At 36.9% G+C, this 17,427-nt stretch overlaps 1 protein-coding gene across 1 annotated transcript; it reads right to left on the bottom strand.

Moving 5' to 3' along the window:
• Window positions 1–1,147: 1,147 nt before the first annotated feature.
• On the bottom strand, window positions 1,148–14,499 carry c1qtnf1 (C1q and TNF related 1). Its single transcript, XM_053512253.1, has 4 exons — window positions 14,337–14,499; window positions 5,308–5,480; window positions 5,035–5,147; window positions 1,148–3,662 (listed from the first exon to the last, which is right to left on the bottom strand). The coding sequence occupies exons 2-4, from the start codon at window positions 5,478–5,480 to the stop codon at window positions 3,112–3,114; spliced, it is 837 nt and encodes a 278-aa protein (XP_053368228.1). The 5' UTR covers window positions 14,337–14,499; the 3' UTR covers window positions 1,148–3,111.
• Between the last annotated feature and the right edge of the window lie 2,928 nt (window positions 14,500–17,427).

Here is a 17,427-nt window from a genome sequence, read left to right on the forward strand (position 1 = left end):
TCAGGTTTTTTTTTTCTATGTAACATTTGCTGCTCATTCTTGCTAGTGGCTACATGGCAATGGTCCAGAGATTGCACTGAAAATCTAATTTGAGAGGCTGTGGTAGTGCCAAGACTAGAAGCCAAACATAAATCTGCTTACCGTAGAGCTGGCCAAGCAGTAACTTCCAGTGCTATCACCACCCGCAACTGATTCATCTCTCTCTCTCTCTCTCTCTCTCTCGCTCTCTCTGTCAAACAGGATCAGTAGCACAGATGCGCAGAGTTAGCATAAGCCTAACTGGCTTAAACGAAAAGCGCTCCCGGAAGACACCTAAAAGGGGACTAAAAGCCCTGGAACACAGGGCTGTGTTGTCGTGTCTGCAGAAAAAGGTTGCTTTTGGAGCAAACATGCTTTCCTGCCCCTTTTATACCATCTGATGGCCCATTATCATTTAGATAAAGGCCCATCAAGAGAGAAGCACACATCAGCATCCATTCAGTCAGTGTTTTTTATGGACTGGTCACCACTGCTTTAAGATGACTTCACATTTTTTTAACTGCCACTGGACCAACTCATTTTAATGATAGCGACTTCATTCTGAACTTCGAAAGGTGATACTAACCTCACCCATTCACTTCCAGTCACCACTTCATCCCGGTCAGGGAGATGTCAGAGCATCACATGTATGAATTCATACCTTTATTCAGACCTAGGGGCAATTTAGCATAGCCAGTCCACCTACTGGCATGTCAGTGGGAGGTAATTGATTTTCCAGGAAAAAAAAATCCAAAGATGGCATAGCTAGTGTTGCTGCCCTACAGCTTCAGGGTCATGGTTCAATCCTGAATTTGGGGTGTATGAGGCTAAGGCATGTTTTTTTCCACATGTTCAGGAGCACTACAAGCTAAACTGCCAACAGGTGTGAATGTGTGTATGCATGGTCCTGGGTGATAGTCTGGGGGCTGAAAAAGTACTGTAACTGAAAGTATCGATAATGTGTCAAAGTCTTAATGAGTTAAAAGTGGAATCTAGCCAAGGAAAAATATCCAGCCAAAAAACCTAAAAAAGTGATTTTTATTTATTCAATCATTAATTCATTTATTTATTTATTTGCAGTATATCTATATTCACATTTGTAGGCACAGGTACTTTAAAGGAATACATAAAGTGTAGAAGGTAAACCAGGAGTCCTTAAGCATTTTAACAAAGCACAAATAGATCATAAGCACCTCAAAATATTCCTTAAACGTATTAATAATTACAGAGGTATTTATACCCTTGCTGGAATCTCATCTACGGTGTATTCCCACCTCATGTCCAGTATTCCCAGGAGACTTCAGATCTACCCTAATCCTGTGTATGATAAGTGGAAGAATGAATGAACAGTTGTGTTGAGTCTGGTATTTAATAACGTAAAAAGGTATATGTGTTTGTTGTGACTAGGTGTACCATTAGTAGCCTTTTAGCTTATCTGATCAGTCAAGCACAACACTATTAAATCTTGCACTAAACAATTGTGTTGTGTTGTCATCAATTTAGTAACCACAAGAGGGTGACAAAGGACTTCTGATCATGGTAAAGAGGGCCTGACTACCGCTCCTAATATAAAAAAAATTATAATAATTCAAGGTAAAATAAGACAAAACAAAATATGCTGTTGATAGTTGGTTTGTTTTTGTTTCATGTGTGTAAGTTTTTATGCCAGAATTAGCATCAAACACATTGACATCTGGACTCCATCACAGCTTTGTTTACCCACATGCTATTAAACTTGTCATGTGTTATGTGCATAGCTGTGATGCATTATCATATTATATGTCTTAATGACTGTAATAAAACTGAAAGTGAGCGCACCACACACACTGACAATGGCCATTAATGACTGTTATCAATCTGTCAAAAATAATGGCAGGATTAAAGCTACCGTACTGTACTTACAGCAGTTAAAGTCAAAGGCAAATGTCTGCATCTCAAATAAGTGTGTTAAGAATTTGCTGTTGAGAGTGCGATGGTTGTCATCTGGCTTAAAGCAGACAGGGTGTAAAGGATTTAGACTTTAATATACCTACAAACCTCAGCCAGGAAGAATTCATCTGGGTCAAGTGTACTTGCTCATAGCCCACTCGTGCCAGTGAAAATAAAGACACCCCAACATACTGTACTGTACATAACACCAGTTTATATAAAAGTGTCAATTCCTGCTGTTTTCATTATTTAATTATTTAAATTTTAATCAAATGAATATGCATAATCATTAACATGTGCATTATATTTGGGATTTGGAAAGTTTAAGAGATGTTTAAATAACTGGCCTGGAGTCATTTTCCATTAATGTCAAGGAGAAAAAGAACATTTACAGCTGTTGACAATAAAAATGCCTCCTCCTGAGCCCTCCACTTTGCCTTTTATTAAGGATTTCATGTAAAGTGCCACAAGAACCGAGTCCTCTCATCTTATAGAGTTTAGTTTTCAGGAAGGATTTGAAGAAGCTTTACGTAACAAACCATGAAAAAATTTAACCTTAAGTTTAATTATATTTCTTCTTTACATCGTATTTTCTGAAATTATCTCAGTGTATTTGCATTCTTTTCTATTATTTAAGTGGGGAAAAAATGCTATAAAAGAAATGTTTAATAATACAAAAATACATTTATTATAGAATTCTATTACAGATAATATGTGCTTGTTCAACAGTACCATCGAACTGCATCGTACTTGATCAGAGCACCATTTGCAACATATCCCATCAACTAGTGTAAAATGAGGCACCAAATCCATAATGAAGACACGTAAACCTGTGTTGCGTTGACCTGTGAAACAAACCCGCAGTAACACCATTCTCTTTGGTGGCTAAGCTTAACAAAATGATTCTTTTATATAAAAGAGGTGTATAACAGAGTAATAGAGGTCATAAGCCACACTTTATTCGGCCCTTGGTTTATCTTTATACTCCCATCACCCCTAATATTCCCCTGTCGCTGTATACTTTATACTCAGATTAAATAAATCCAGAAGGAACATTTTTTTTTATAAATAAAGGTCCAATATAAAATAAGCAATAAACTGTTATGTCCATGGCTCTATACAAAGGTATGTACTGTACTTTACACCTGCCAGTACATGGGTCTGCTAACCTTCATTCTTGGGTTTGATGAGGTAGCCACTGAATGTGATATATGTATCGAAATCATCACTGAAGATGGCATTCTCTCTCTCGCCCTTATAGAGGCGAACCCAGACTTCATCATCTCTCTCCAAATCCAGCATCAGGCTCTGGCTCTGCATGATAGAGCGGTCACTAGGCTGTGCATACAGGATGGCCATCTCTTGTTCATTTTTCATCAGATGCAAATACGTCTCCTTCTGGTTCCACGTGTGCACATTGAGGCTGAAGAAGTAAATTCCTGGCACGTAGCAAAAGAATTTGCCTGTAAACATGTTAAAATGCCCATAGAGGTTGACTAATTCTGTGTCAAACACCATCGTCTGGTAGTAGTCGTTGCTGTGCAGGGCTTTCTTTCGGCCTACAGAGAAGGCAGAATAGTAGGATTTGCAGGGATCTCCTGGGGTTCCCATATTGCCCTTGGAGCCCTTTAAGCCATTGGGTCCTCTTGGGCCTCCCTGCCCTGTCTTGCCTACTTTGCCATAGGGTCCACGCTGGCCGCTTTCTCCCTTTTCCCCTGAGTGGGAAAGGAAGCATTAACATGCTGCAGGTTTGGATAGCATATAACTGTACATTGTATTGTACATAGTGTTTTTCTGTCTATGAATATAAGCATTGATAAAAGATGTTTCTGCATTATTTATTTATTTTTTTTCGATAAAAAGTAAATATCAGTAATTCCTTCAAGGTCACTGTTATGTTCAACCATGTCTGCTGTACTCAAATTTTGCATTGAAAAGACAAATGGATCTAATGCTAAAGTATTTACCAGGCTTTAAGCAGATTACTAAAAAGTGGGTAAATGCTGCACTGCCACTATACAGTATAAGGTTCTATAGAAAAACTTTTCGCACCATGGCAGTGTGAGGACTTTATCAAATATTTATTTATTTACAGAAAACTACGATTAAAAAATTGCAGTTTATGCAAATATGAATTGTGGCTTAATATTTTATTTAGCTGTCATAAAAATGGCCAATTAAATTAGGCTGCATCATTGTTCTCTCTTTTTTTTTGCCTCCTAGTACAGAAAATGTATGACATGTAGCTTCTTTTTTATTGAAGGAATCATATTCCATGATTACTAAATGTGTTGATTTGTTAAGTCCTGCAGTTTATAATTCTTGTGATACTGTTTATTACGGAATGAATTAACAAATACATAAAAAATGGTTGAATAAAAATTTAAATTGAAAATTCAGTAGACCAAGCTCTCTTCTTTTTTTTTCCTTTTTTGCAAATTCTGGTTTGCTCCAAGCAACACTGCCCCCTTGTGGACAAAGGAAGACTCCTACGCAGAGATCCACACGACATCCTGACAGGCTCACTTATCCATGGATCATGACCTGACTCTCACGTAGTGATGTGTGTATACAAATCACAGTACTGTGCAAAAGTGTTGAGCCACATCTCATTTCTTCCTATTTTACTTCCAATATAGTTTTGAGCAATATTTCTCCAGGCTTCCTGAAGGACTATTTTGTTGTTTTTTGCCCTTATTTTTCGTCAAGTCCCGGTGCCTGAACAGTTTCACAGTAACGTTGTTGTTTGTTAAACCACACAGTGACCTACTGTATGAATCATTCAAGTTAAAAAAAAAACAGCTTACTTAAGGCATGAACCAGTGAGAAACAGGTGCCGGTGATTATTATACTGGTGATGCTTAATGCTGAGTTGTTGGAACAGATGAGAGGGGAAATAAGGTTTTTATTGCATCTTTAGACACTTTGCAGCCTATTGCAAAAAAAAATAAATTGACATTTCTTGAATGTAATCAATATAAGTTCATAAGAGGAAGTGAGGGGTGGCTTAGGACTTTTGCACAGTACTGTAAATCTGCTCATATTCAACATGTTTTTGTAAATTATAGTTATGTATAAAGTTTGTACCTTTAAGGATGGTAATGTTTATCTGTGGAACAACCTGGTATTGTGGGTAAGTGGTGCCATGTTGGGGAGGCTCCTCTCCTGGGTCACAACATCGCTGACACTCTTTCATCCTGCTGTCAGTGCAGAATAGCAAAGCTGATCACTTTAACACAGTGGCTTAATTAACAGTATTATTTGGAGGTTGCATTAGCTTATTGCATTGTATTATGAATATAGTTTGGTTTACTTATGGATTGGGAAATGGTCAAGGTCTACAGTGTTAAGTGCTGATACCTGGTGTCCTGATGGTCTGCGGTTTGGTGCTGATTTCTGGAGTCATATTGATCACGGTCTGTCTCAGTATAAGGGGTACTGTATGGTTCAATCCGTGTTGCACACATCAGTAGTAGTAATCCTACACTCACTGCTGGCACAGGGGTCCCATGGTGACTGCATACCCAAGCCATCTGTTACAGTATGTGTAAAAGTCTATCAAAACATGACATCTGAGCATGCTTTTTTTTGCCACAACAAAAGAAAATTAAATTAAACAAAAAGCACATACTTTAGTTTGCATGGGTCAATACCTGGTGGACCTACCTCTGGTTACCACAATTATAGCCTTCAGCTTTACACATGTGGGGTATCTGAGACATGTCTATAAATATTAGTCTTCACAAACTTCAGCCAAGTGACTACATTTTGACCAGGAATTTTGTGTGTAGTGTTTTTTAAATCACTGTGCCTCGTGTTGTTTATACACAACAGATTTTTTTTCTAAACACCTTTGGCAATAATTACAGTTCAGTTATCCAAACCATTCCACAGACAGTCTGAGATCTTTCTTTATCAGCTTAAAGTGGTTTGGGACCTGCTTTGTTGATTTCCTTCAGGTTCCTTCTATTCTTTTTTTTTATACAAACATGCATTAAAATGTTTTGCTAGTGGTATTGCAATAAAAAAATGGTTTGCATAACCATGAGTAAGGTTTTGTTCTTAGATGAGACACTTTTAAATTACAATGCAAAAGCAGCGATGAAGACAGTCTTAAAACGGCTCACTGTTTAACAGCAAAAAAAAGGAAATAAAAAGAAATCAATTAAAATTTTTAAAATCTTTAAATGCTTAACAGCAGTAGATTTGAAAATGAAGTTAGTGGAGACATAGTTTTAAGTCTCCTACAGAGAGTTATCCAGTTCATAGGATGTACAGCATTAAAAACAGCATTTACAAGGACAGTAAAAACTAAAATGAAGTCTGTAAAATGAATAAATAAAACCCTGATACCCTGATTGGTTACATAATAGATTAACTGCAGAAAGAATGAAAGACTTTAAAATGTTCATCCTGAAGGAAATATCTGAAAGGAGTTCTGTAGGCATGAGTGGAATCTGCTGAACCGAGAGACAGCGGAATGAGCTGGTGCTTTTTAAATTAATTAAATTGACCAAGTTTCAATTAAAAGTGTATGTGCAGGATCGGTGCTGTTAGGCTTTGTAAAGCGAGAAATGTAACAGCATAAATAATGAATTATGTTATTTAAACTGAAAGTGTCGTGAATTCAACACAACTTTGGCTAATCGAGTTTTATTATTGAGAGGCTTCTAACTGATCATCTTCAGAATTTTCTAAATATTGTATGAACACACTCTGTTTTAATGACTTTTTTTCCTCTACCACATCTAAGGAACAGACTCTTTCTAAATAAAGATAAGGTTAATGTGCTCCTCTCAGAAAGGCCTCATGACCTTGAGGAAAAACAGCCCTGGCAGTAGCATTTGGCCCAATTGATTGAGCAGTCCCAACAATTACACAATACCACCTTCACTGGCTTTGTCTTAGACCTCATCAAGATTCCGCTTGCCACTTCTTCACTTGATTAATTGTTTGGATAGTGCCAATTAACCTAAGGTCAGTTCCATACATCTGATCTTTTCTGATGTGCTGTTTTAAAGCAGACTTGTGTGCTCAAGAGATTGTTTTCAGGGGGGGAAGAAACAGCCTGGTTCCTGTCTAGTCAACTGTTTAAAGGGCTTTGTGAGAGGAATTTGCATGAGCAAATGTGCTGGGAAACAAAGCTCCACATGCAGCCACATTTTTTGGTCCAGCTGCTGCAGTAAATTGATTTACTGGAACATTCAGGATCCATACACAAGTGTTAGCTCTGGCCTTAAAGGATTTTTTTAAAGACCTAAAATGGTAAAACAGCTCAGAGAAAGGAATTCTCAGTGCACCTTACACTCCTGACATAAATATTAATCTCAGATCAATGTTAAATATACACTCTCCATCCACTTTAATAGAAACACATGTACACCTGAACATTTATATAGTTACACAATCACCTGATCATGTCAGAGCAGCATGGTGCACAAAATCCTGCCGTTATGGAACAAGAGGTTCAGTTAACGTTCACATCAAACATTAAAATTAGGAAGATGGTACTGTATGGGTGTTGGTGCTAGATGGTTGGAGTATTTTAGATACTGTAGTGCTGATCGCTAGAGTTTAAACAGTATGGTGCGAGAATTATAAATCAATCAATATATAAATCTCTAGTGTGTAGATGGTCTCCATGCTGATTTGCTTTGTTGATTTAAGTGATCAGAGGAGAATGACCAGACTGGTCTGAGCTCACAGGAAGTCCTTAATAACTCAAATAATCACTTTTTACACCCCTGCTGCACAGAAAAATATCTCAAAACACACAACACATTAAATCTTGAGGTGGATGAGCTACAACAGTAGAAAACCACATTAGATTTCCCAAAACTCACGAAAACTGGACAGACAACGATTAGAAAAAGATCAGATGGTGTTAGGAGACTTAGGTGATCCTATGATCAGGACACCCTCAGATTCCTGTTCTTGGCTGACAGAAGTGGAATCTGGGGTGTCTTTTGCAGTTGTAGGCAATTCACTTCAAGGTTTTTGATATTTAAACTGAAAGTGTCCTGAATTCAACACACCTTTGGATAATCGAGTTTTATTATTGAGAAGCTTCTAACAGATCATCTTCAGAATTTTCTACATATTGTATGAACACACTCTGTTTTAATGACTTTTTTTTCCTCTACCACATCTAAGGAACAGACTCTTTCTAAATAAAGATTCAATGTTTTTTTTGCATTTTGCTGATTTTAACAGTTACTACATTATTTCTGGCAGCTAAAACCAATCGGACTATTTTTTTTTGGCTGATTGGATAACTGCATTAAATGTATCAAGTATTCCTATTATGGCAAGCATGATGTCCGCATTTCCTTGCATATTAAGTTTAAAACTGAATGCAAAGGGGAATTGGCTTGATTAAAATGTTCGTATATAGATTTATAGTTTTTATTAGGACCTTTTTATTTCAAGCACAAGAGCTAGTGTTGGATCACTTAAATAAATGAATAGTTACATGTGACAAAGGCATTCCTGCCTCTGACTGCCTGAATGGATGTTCTCCAGCTGGCACTGATTCTCTGAGCAACCTAATTTCTCAATGCACAACACTTTCACCGTGCCAGTAAAGACCAGGATATAGACAAAGCGAGTAATGTGGGAGACTTAACACAAACAGTCTGGGCTACACACCGAAATACACAGCAATGGTGTTGTCTTCTCTCCTGAGCTGAAAGAAATGGAAAAATACTTCATGCAGGACATTGTAACTGCCTTTAGCAGAGCAGACACTAAATAGAGCAGATTTACAGACTAAGCAAATGACACACTTAGACAAGGTTGACAGTATGACATTTGTGCCAGGTCTACTTCAACAAGAGCTCTGTTCAACTTCCCCACAAACAGGAGGACATGCATTTGACATGTACTGCTCCTGTACAGTAAGTATTATTACTTTCTCAGCACAGATACAGTATACTGTAGTGTATACACTATATTCTAGCTGAAAAGACAATGAGAACATAAAGTTGGCAATGTATGTTCGTCACAAATGGCAAAAAAATGTAACATTTATTTTATTTAAACAATGTCCTATGTTTTTGCCTAGCTTACTTCACATGTAAATTAGTGATGTCCATTTTCGGTGTGTCTACGAGTCTTCCTTTAAAGTTGCCAGAGAGTATATGCTATATAGTAGGCCATATAAGTAATCCCTTCATGCTTTAAGCATCACAAAGCACCCTATGTGGTGTGTAAGAACTCTGTCTGAGAGATACCGAAGGGTAAAACCTGTGGAAGTTCAAAGAGTCTTGTGGGCCAGTGCTTTGAAGGGTGCATTAATCCCTCACTAATCTTCTGATGTGCTCACTTGTGTGTCATGTGCCCCTCTCTTGCTCCTCATCTCTGATCAGGCAGACGATCCAACAGCCAGTACAGTTCGATGTCCTGTGTGTGTGTGTGTGTGTGTGTGTGTGTGGTGTTTTGCCTCATCTGTGATTTCTACTTGTCCTGCATTTTGTCCAGTTAATCTGCTTGTCCACCCTTTCCATGCTCATTGATGTTTATAATTCCACATCTGATATCCTTGATTCAGATCCTCTCTCCTTCCTGCGGATGTCAAGGTCTGGAGGTCATGTTTATCCATACAGCACGTCATTCAGTGGCGCCTTTGCTCTAGCCAAAAAGTTGGTTTATGTGCTGTGAGCTAACCGTAAATGTCTTACATAAGATTGTTATTGCTTCTCACTACACCATGCCAAGCTTTAAATAATCATCAACCAACGCCTTTCCTCATATCATATTACACTACTTTTATTTTCAAATGTGCTGATTCGGACCTATTCAATTCAACATCTAAAGCAAACAATATATTTAAAAAGATAAGTATCTTATTACATCTGCTTTGTTTGCCAAGGGCCAGACATGCTACACTTGTTCACTAGTGGACAACTATGAGTTGTTATAGGTATGATTATATATATATATATATATATATATATATATATATATATATATATTAGTATAGGGAATTGCATAAAAATAGAAAGGAACGAGTGTGACAAAGTTATCAGAAGAACTCATTCTCCAGCAAGCTCAGCATATAATATGGTGCCTAAGACTTTTGTACAGAAATGTGTGTGTATGTATATATATATATATATATATATATATATATATATATATATATATATATATATATATATATGTGTGTATGTATCTGTTCATAATTCTAAATTAGTAGCACCTGTTTGAGGTCGTTTTAGCTGTCATAAAGACACCTGTGCACCCCACAATCAGCCAAAGTCTAAGTAGATACATGGGGTATCAATGATGCTAAGAATGGTGAAGAATCAGCCCAGAACTACACGGGAGGAACTGGTCAATGCCGTGAAGAGAGCTGGGACCATCATTTCCAGGGCTACTATCAGTAATACACTAAGACATCATAGTTCAAAATCTTGCATCGCACAGAAGGTTCCCCTGCATAAGTCAGCCCATGTCCAGGCCCGTTTGAAGTTTGCCAAGGACCATCTGTATGATCCAGAGGAGTCATGGGAGAAAGTCCTGTGCTCAGATGAGACCAAAGTAGAACTTTTGGTCTTAACTCCATTCGCCGTGTTTGGAGGAAGAAGAATGATGAGTAACATCCCAATAATACCATACCTACAGTGAAGCATGGGGCTGGAAGCATCATGCTCTGGGGGTGTTTTTCTGCACAGGGGACAGGACGACTCCACTGCATTGTGACATATTGGGCAAAAACCTCCTTCCCTCAGTCAGAGCATTAAAGATGGATCGTGGCTGGGTCTTCCAACATGACAATGAACCAATGCACACAGCCAGGAAAACCAAGAAGTGGCTCCGTACGAAGCATATGGACTATTTAAAAGCAAAACAACTGGTCTTTAAGGGCCAGAAATCTGGCTGATAAGCAAGTGTTCAAATACCTATTTGAACCAGTAATTCACAAATAAATTGTTAAAAAATCATACAGTACAATGTGATTTCCGGATTTGTCTTTTTAGATTCTGACTGAAAATTGTAGACCCCTCCATGACTTCTAAGTAAGAGAACTTGCAAAATCACAGGGTAATCAAATACTTATTGATCTCACTGTATACGTATATACAGGTATATACTATAGATTATATATTATGCTATCATACAACTTATTTGAACTTGTACAATATGTACAAGACTTCTAAAAGTAGGCCTATAACCCAGAGTTGATGAATTTCTAATGATGAATTAACAATAGGATGTTTAGGAATTCACACACAAGGGACAACCATATAGAATGCCTTAGGGTCCAAGAAAGAACTTTCTAAAATTAACATTAAAACCTTTCCTAGGTAAACTGTTCATTGCCAATCATGCCATTCCCAAAAATATGACTTGCACTGTGACTTGTCTGTTTCTTGTACTGTAGGTAGTTATTTATTTACTACTGTATCTTTAATTGATAACCCTACAAAATTTAAATAAAACTATTGGGGAAAATAATGGTATTATGATAGAAGGCTTTCGAGATTTTAACACAGTGTAACTAGTTTGGGATTCTTTGGTGGAAGGTGCTGGAACAAAAATGCTCTATTGGCACCTAAAAGCTGGGTTTCCATTAAAGGGTGTGTAAGGATGCTGTCAATGGCCCTTTATTGGCAGGAGGACTGCTCTAGTGGCACCCCTTACCACAAGTACACATCATGGAAGGCATAGGTGTAAAATGCCTAATATTTAACCACTTTGTATATATTTAAAAACATTAATCTGTGTTGCAGCCCTAAAACTGTACAGATTATACAGATGTTCTAAACACTAACTGTAAAAAGGTTCGAAACCCATGGATCTGTGCAGTAGAATAGGATAAATTGCTGAAATTGTTTAATGCAAAAAAAATTTTATTGGAGGTTTGTTAACAATGTAATCTGAACCATTGTCCCTTTAGTTAACGAATGAATTCTATGTTTAGCATTATCTTGTGTCCATGCACTGTTTGAGACCTTATTCACATTCGATTTGCTTGATATGTCCTGTTAGAACCCCCATATGCCCATATACCCATATACTGTGCATTTCCATCTGATAGCAGGTAGCTATCAGCATCATCACCGACTGATCACTCTGCACCAACCTCCCTGAATCACTCATCGCTTTCCATCTATGCCTGTACCTCTCTCATCACATAGCCAGCACCTCCATACTTCATTGAGTGATCAGCTAGAGTGACCATGAATGTGAGATCTAACAGGTTTTATAGTTCTAGGTGCCAGATGAAAGAGCACTAGGACTAGATCCTCTAATAACATCCACCACCTGCTTGTGCACTTTCTTTACTGGTTGGAATTCTTCTATTAGTGTGCACTCATGCTGTAATGCTGTTTGGAAAAAAGAAATAAATAATAAAAAACCCGGTAAGAAGAAGAGCTACTCTCGGTGCAGAGGGAGCGTGAAAGGGAGTAAATTTCCTTTTGTTTTCTCTTGGGTAATCACACACCTGCACTTTGCCTTCTTGGCAGACTTCATTCTTCCCCACCCTGCAATTCAAACTGCAGTAAGAAGAAAAAGATGGGATATTCTACGGCAGTAAATTTCAGTTCACAGCCTGAGTTCCTGTTCCAACAAGTCTACATGGTGGGTTTCTATGATATAGTCGTATGGTCTTTATGGTCGTAAAGGGAAAATGTGTTGTACAGTATTACTTTAAATGTGTCATATAAGTTTTATAATATAATTTTCATGTTGATATGCACCACTCGCCTAGCAGACATGACACTTCATTAGTCACCTCATCAGATTAGCTGCATGCAATCGCAATGCACTCTAATGGAAAAGTTATAATCATGTGTTGTTGTTGTTGTTGTTGTTGTTGTCATTGTTGTCTTTCTTGCCAGTTATACACCTAAAATTGCTCTTGCTGCAAAGTATGAATAATGAATTAAGAATTTAATGTGAAATTAATGTGGAAATACATCAACCATATGGACCACTTCCACACTACATATAAAAAGTTCCACCTGTGAAGCATGTCTTAACCTTAACACGTGAAGTGTCTGAAAATTATCCGTGTAACTGATATTATTAATTATTCACAGGAAGTGTGTGTGTGTGTGTGTGTGTGTGTGTGTGTGTGTGTGTGTTTTTCTCTAAGCCTGGCCAGAAAAGACAAAAACATCCTGTCTGCTGTGTGTGAATGAATGTTTAAAGATGTCATTGAACTGTATGAGATGCTGAGTGAAAAAAATAAAATAACAAATAATTCCACCCTCAATTACTCCCAGAGTTCATTTCTGATGTCTGATCTGTTCATTATGGGTGAAAAGAGAAAGCAGGGCTTTGCATTAAACTCAAGTCAGAAAAATATTTTTGAGGGCTATGTGGCAAAGCGTTGCATGTCTATCCTGTGTAAACAAATCTGATTGGAAGCACATGACCTTGGAAGTCACTTAGTGAGGTCCCTTAACAATCATGTAAAAGTTTAGCCAAAGCAAACAGTAGTTTTAGAGAATAGTAAACTGGACAAATCTTCTCAGTAACTCCTTTTATTGTAAAGGGTATGTTTATTAATTAGCCCATATTTGAATTGATGGAAATGTTATTTCTTAAAGGACTGACAATGTTTCTTTGAGCCTGTCTGCATGCGCCGCTCCCAGTTATAAAGCACTTTGAAGTGGGCTTGATGATTGCATGGCTGAAGAATCCCTGACCTAGATTCATCTCCTGGCCTGTGGTTCAGTTAAATATTTTCCAGCTACAAGAGATTTCATCACTGAATCACCATATTATTGGAGAATTACATCACATGAGAACTCGGATATGTTTTGTTTTTGCAGCTTGATTTTTGGAAAAATATTTTAGATTTTTATTTTATATCCGATGCATGATTGGTCTTAAAGTGGAAGACATAAAGCAAAGTCAAAGATGGTTGCAATTTTATAATTTTGCTAAATGATGGAAAGTACAACCTTACCATTACCCTAACCATCATGACTATAAATAATAATAATGAAAATGTTTACTTTAATCAAATTCATTTGATTAAATGTTTATTTTAATCAAATAGGTTGGTAAAATGCTTAATTGCTGCAATAAAAATACAAGTTCAAATAATGTGCATTTTCTATTTTTTGTTTGAATAATAAATATGTACTGAGGGTTCCTTACCCATCACACAAGCAGCAAAAAAGACAAGCTATGATACAAATTCCAGTTAAAGTGTTACTTAGGTTTTTCTATGAACAACTTGAATCATAAAATTATTTTTTTTTTCACACAGCATTGTACTTGTTGCCCGTGCATTTGTTCCCCAACAAAACTAGTTTTAGTTCACAAGGAGCTAGTCAGACTGATACTGCATATCACTCATTCTATCCAAAAGCCGTACTTCCAAATATTTAAGGCTATTTATGAATTGAATACATTGTCCTGACACTTACCTCTAAAGTTGGAAACGGCCAAGCTAAAAGCAGACTAGAATTCCTCTTCTTTTTGCACGATGGATGCTGTTGTTGTTCTCTAAGAGGGTGTTTTTTTATGTCAGGCTGTGAGACATCTCCCTCCTGCAATCCCAAACCCTGTATGCCATCAGGAATAGGAGAGGGGGGAAAAAGAGAGAGGGAGAGAGAGAGAGCACAAAAAGGGTGGATGATTGAAGGAGGGGCACAGATACAGTACAGCCAAGAGGGAGGGATGAAGGGAAAACAACAAGAGCACAAAGACAAGGAAAAAAATTCTTTAAGTGTAGGAATTATGAAAAAGCCTAAAAGAGGTGGGAGTTATGGATTGAAAAAACAGTCTGAAATAAAAGAAGGGAAAGATGAAATAACAAAAGGAGACACATCGGATTAAAGTTTTAAGTTACATCATGTCACATGATGTAACTTAATCTCACAGTACATGAAAGACTTATCTTTCTTTCTTCATTTTATATTAAAAAAAAAGCAGAGGGGACCATTCTGAACAGCTGATGTCACCATGAAGAGAGAGGTAGAGATATAATACACTGAGATACATCCTTTAAAGAACAAATGCAAAGCACTCCTGCAATCCGGTTTTGGTTTAACATCTAGCCATCTCTAAAATGAAGGCTAATATTTTTTTTCTCTCTGTTTTTTGGTTGGGTTCTTTTAGGAAAAATGCTGTGGTTAAATCTTATCTTAGCTTGACACAGGGGTTATTAGGGAAGTAACAGGAAATCTAAAGAAGGGAAGGCTGCTATTGCTCTGGTCACTGACTTCCAAAAGCATACATGCATAAGTGTACTGTATATGGGATAAATATCATTATCTTAGAGGTTTCATGTCTTTAAAATGTTCATATTAATTCTCCAAATCAAATACCATTTAGGTCATCCATTCTTGCCTGAAAATCTTTCTGTTTCACTCCAGTTGAGCTGTTTCTTGGCTGTAGCTTTAAATGCAAATTAACTTACTGCCCACGTTGCCCTTTTGCAGAAATGTCAGTGAAGTTTACATCACGCTTAGTTATAATGACACTAGATAAACAAACTGAGTTCCCACCATCCAAGCTACTTATCTGATGAAACTGGCATAACAAGTTTATAAACTTGTTTATAAACTTTTGTACATTCTGGCTTTTTCTCAAAATTACTAGTTGAAAGATTTATCCTGCTTTGGCATGCAATACAAACTGTGGTTGTAGCTTAATTTAAGTTCTTGTGGCTAAGATCAACAGGCAAACTTGATAAACAAGCAGTAAATTAACCTGAAAATACCCACAATTACAACTTCGGGATCTGAAGTTGTGTCAAAGACAGTCATTATCAATCCACTCTTGAGCTTTTGTCTTTTGCAAATGAAGCGTTAAACTGTTAGAAAGCAATCAAGACATCTCCACCATAAATAATGTGCCTTTACTTTCTGTTTGTTGTTTTTTTGTATAAAATATTGACTTTACCTTCATCTGTGAGATGTTGCTGTTTGCTACTGACTGCTGTAGGAAATCACAGTGGTGCTGCTTACTTACTACACACTGGATGCTTATTATGTCATAAATTATTATGTCATCAATTAACAACAATCTATACAGAATGTTTACGCACAGTTTTCATTACAATTTAAAAAGAGATGCTGTTATATTATGTACATACTGTATTACATGTGTTGACACATATACACTGGAAACATGTGGTAATGTCCAAAAGATGATCAAAAAGTAAATTGTGCATAATAGATGACCTTTAAAAATGTTCACAAAAAAAAAAAAAAAAAAACATTTTTAAAAACATTCCAGCCCGAAGGCAAATAGATGAGAGACAAGAATATCTCAAAGCAGTTTGGTCACAACTGCAGAAGGAGAGGCCTGTGTTTATCTTTTCTTTCTTTTTTTAGCATCATTTATTCCAAGAGCTTTCTCAAAAAGAGAACACTTGGTGTTCAAGGGACTGGGAAGAAAGATAAGTACAAAGTACGCTTATGCATGTTTGTACAGAATGTATGAGGCAAATGAGTAAGAAACAATTTAAAAAATCATAAAATAGTGAACTATAATATGTTTATAAGCATATACCGATGGTTTTAAAAACATTTATAAAGCACTATTTTACTATTACTACAGTGTAAAGTTGTTTAAATCAGATTTACATTATCACGGGATAAATAGTATGAGAACCTATTTAAAATACTAATCAACTACATATTATGACTAATTAAATTCTCTTATTTCAAAAACCTGAACAAACCTTTAGACAACTGCAAGCTTGTCTTTTTACTAAATTTCCAACAATTCCCGATAATAGCCACTAGATGTCATCATCAACTAGAAATAAATAAAATTTAAAAAAGCTTCAGTCAGAGAGAAATCCCGTACAAAATTAATTTAGATAAGTGTTTTAATGCTGAGGCTATGCATCCATAAGTAGGCTTTTAAAAATTTACATTGTTATAATGTTTTAACATTCCAAGCTTCCTTTCTAATAGGGAATCTCTTCTAGTTTTACATAGACCTTATTAGTTGTTCAGAAGAAAACTGAAGAACCCTTCAGGGTTCCATATCAAACACCTTGTCCGTTATGTTATCAAATGTTTAAAATGCCTTAACATACTACGTCATTGCTTAAATGCTGTAAGATTAAATATTCACTGATCATCTATACCGCTTTATCTTTTATAAGGAGTTGCATGGGGCCCTTAACCTATCCCAGGAGACTTAGGGCAGGAGGTGGCGTACACCCTGGATAGGATGCCAATCCATCGCAGGGCACACCATGCTGCCCTATGATTAAATACATTTTTATTTAAAATGTAGCATCTTGGAATTTAGTTTTGAATGGTGGATTCATAATTAATAATAATAATAATCCTCAAAGAAGAAGAAATATTATTATTGGGCCTTGGTGGCTCAGTGGTAAGTTTCTCGTCTGCCACTTAGATTTTTCCAACCAATGCCCAAACCCCAGCCACTGGATGCAGTGCCGGTCCCAAGCCTGGATAAAATGGCAGGGTTGCATCAAGAGAATATCCGGGATAAAACCTGTGCCAAGATGTTGTGCGGATCAGATGGTCCGCT

The sequence above is a fragment of the Clarias gariepinus genome, chromosome 14 (assembly GCF_024256425.1).
Source record: "Clarias gariepinus isolate MV-2021 ecotype Netherlands chromosome 14, CGAR_prim_01v2, whole genome shotgun sequence".
NCBI classification, from domain to species: Eukaryota; Metazoa; Chordata; class Actinopteri; order Siluriformes; family Clariidae; genus Clarias; species Clarias gariepinus.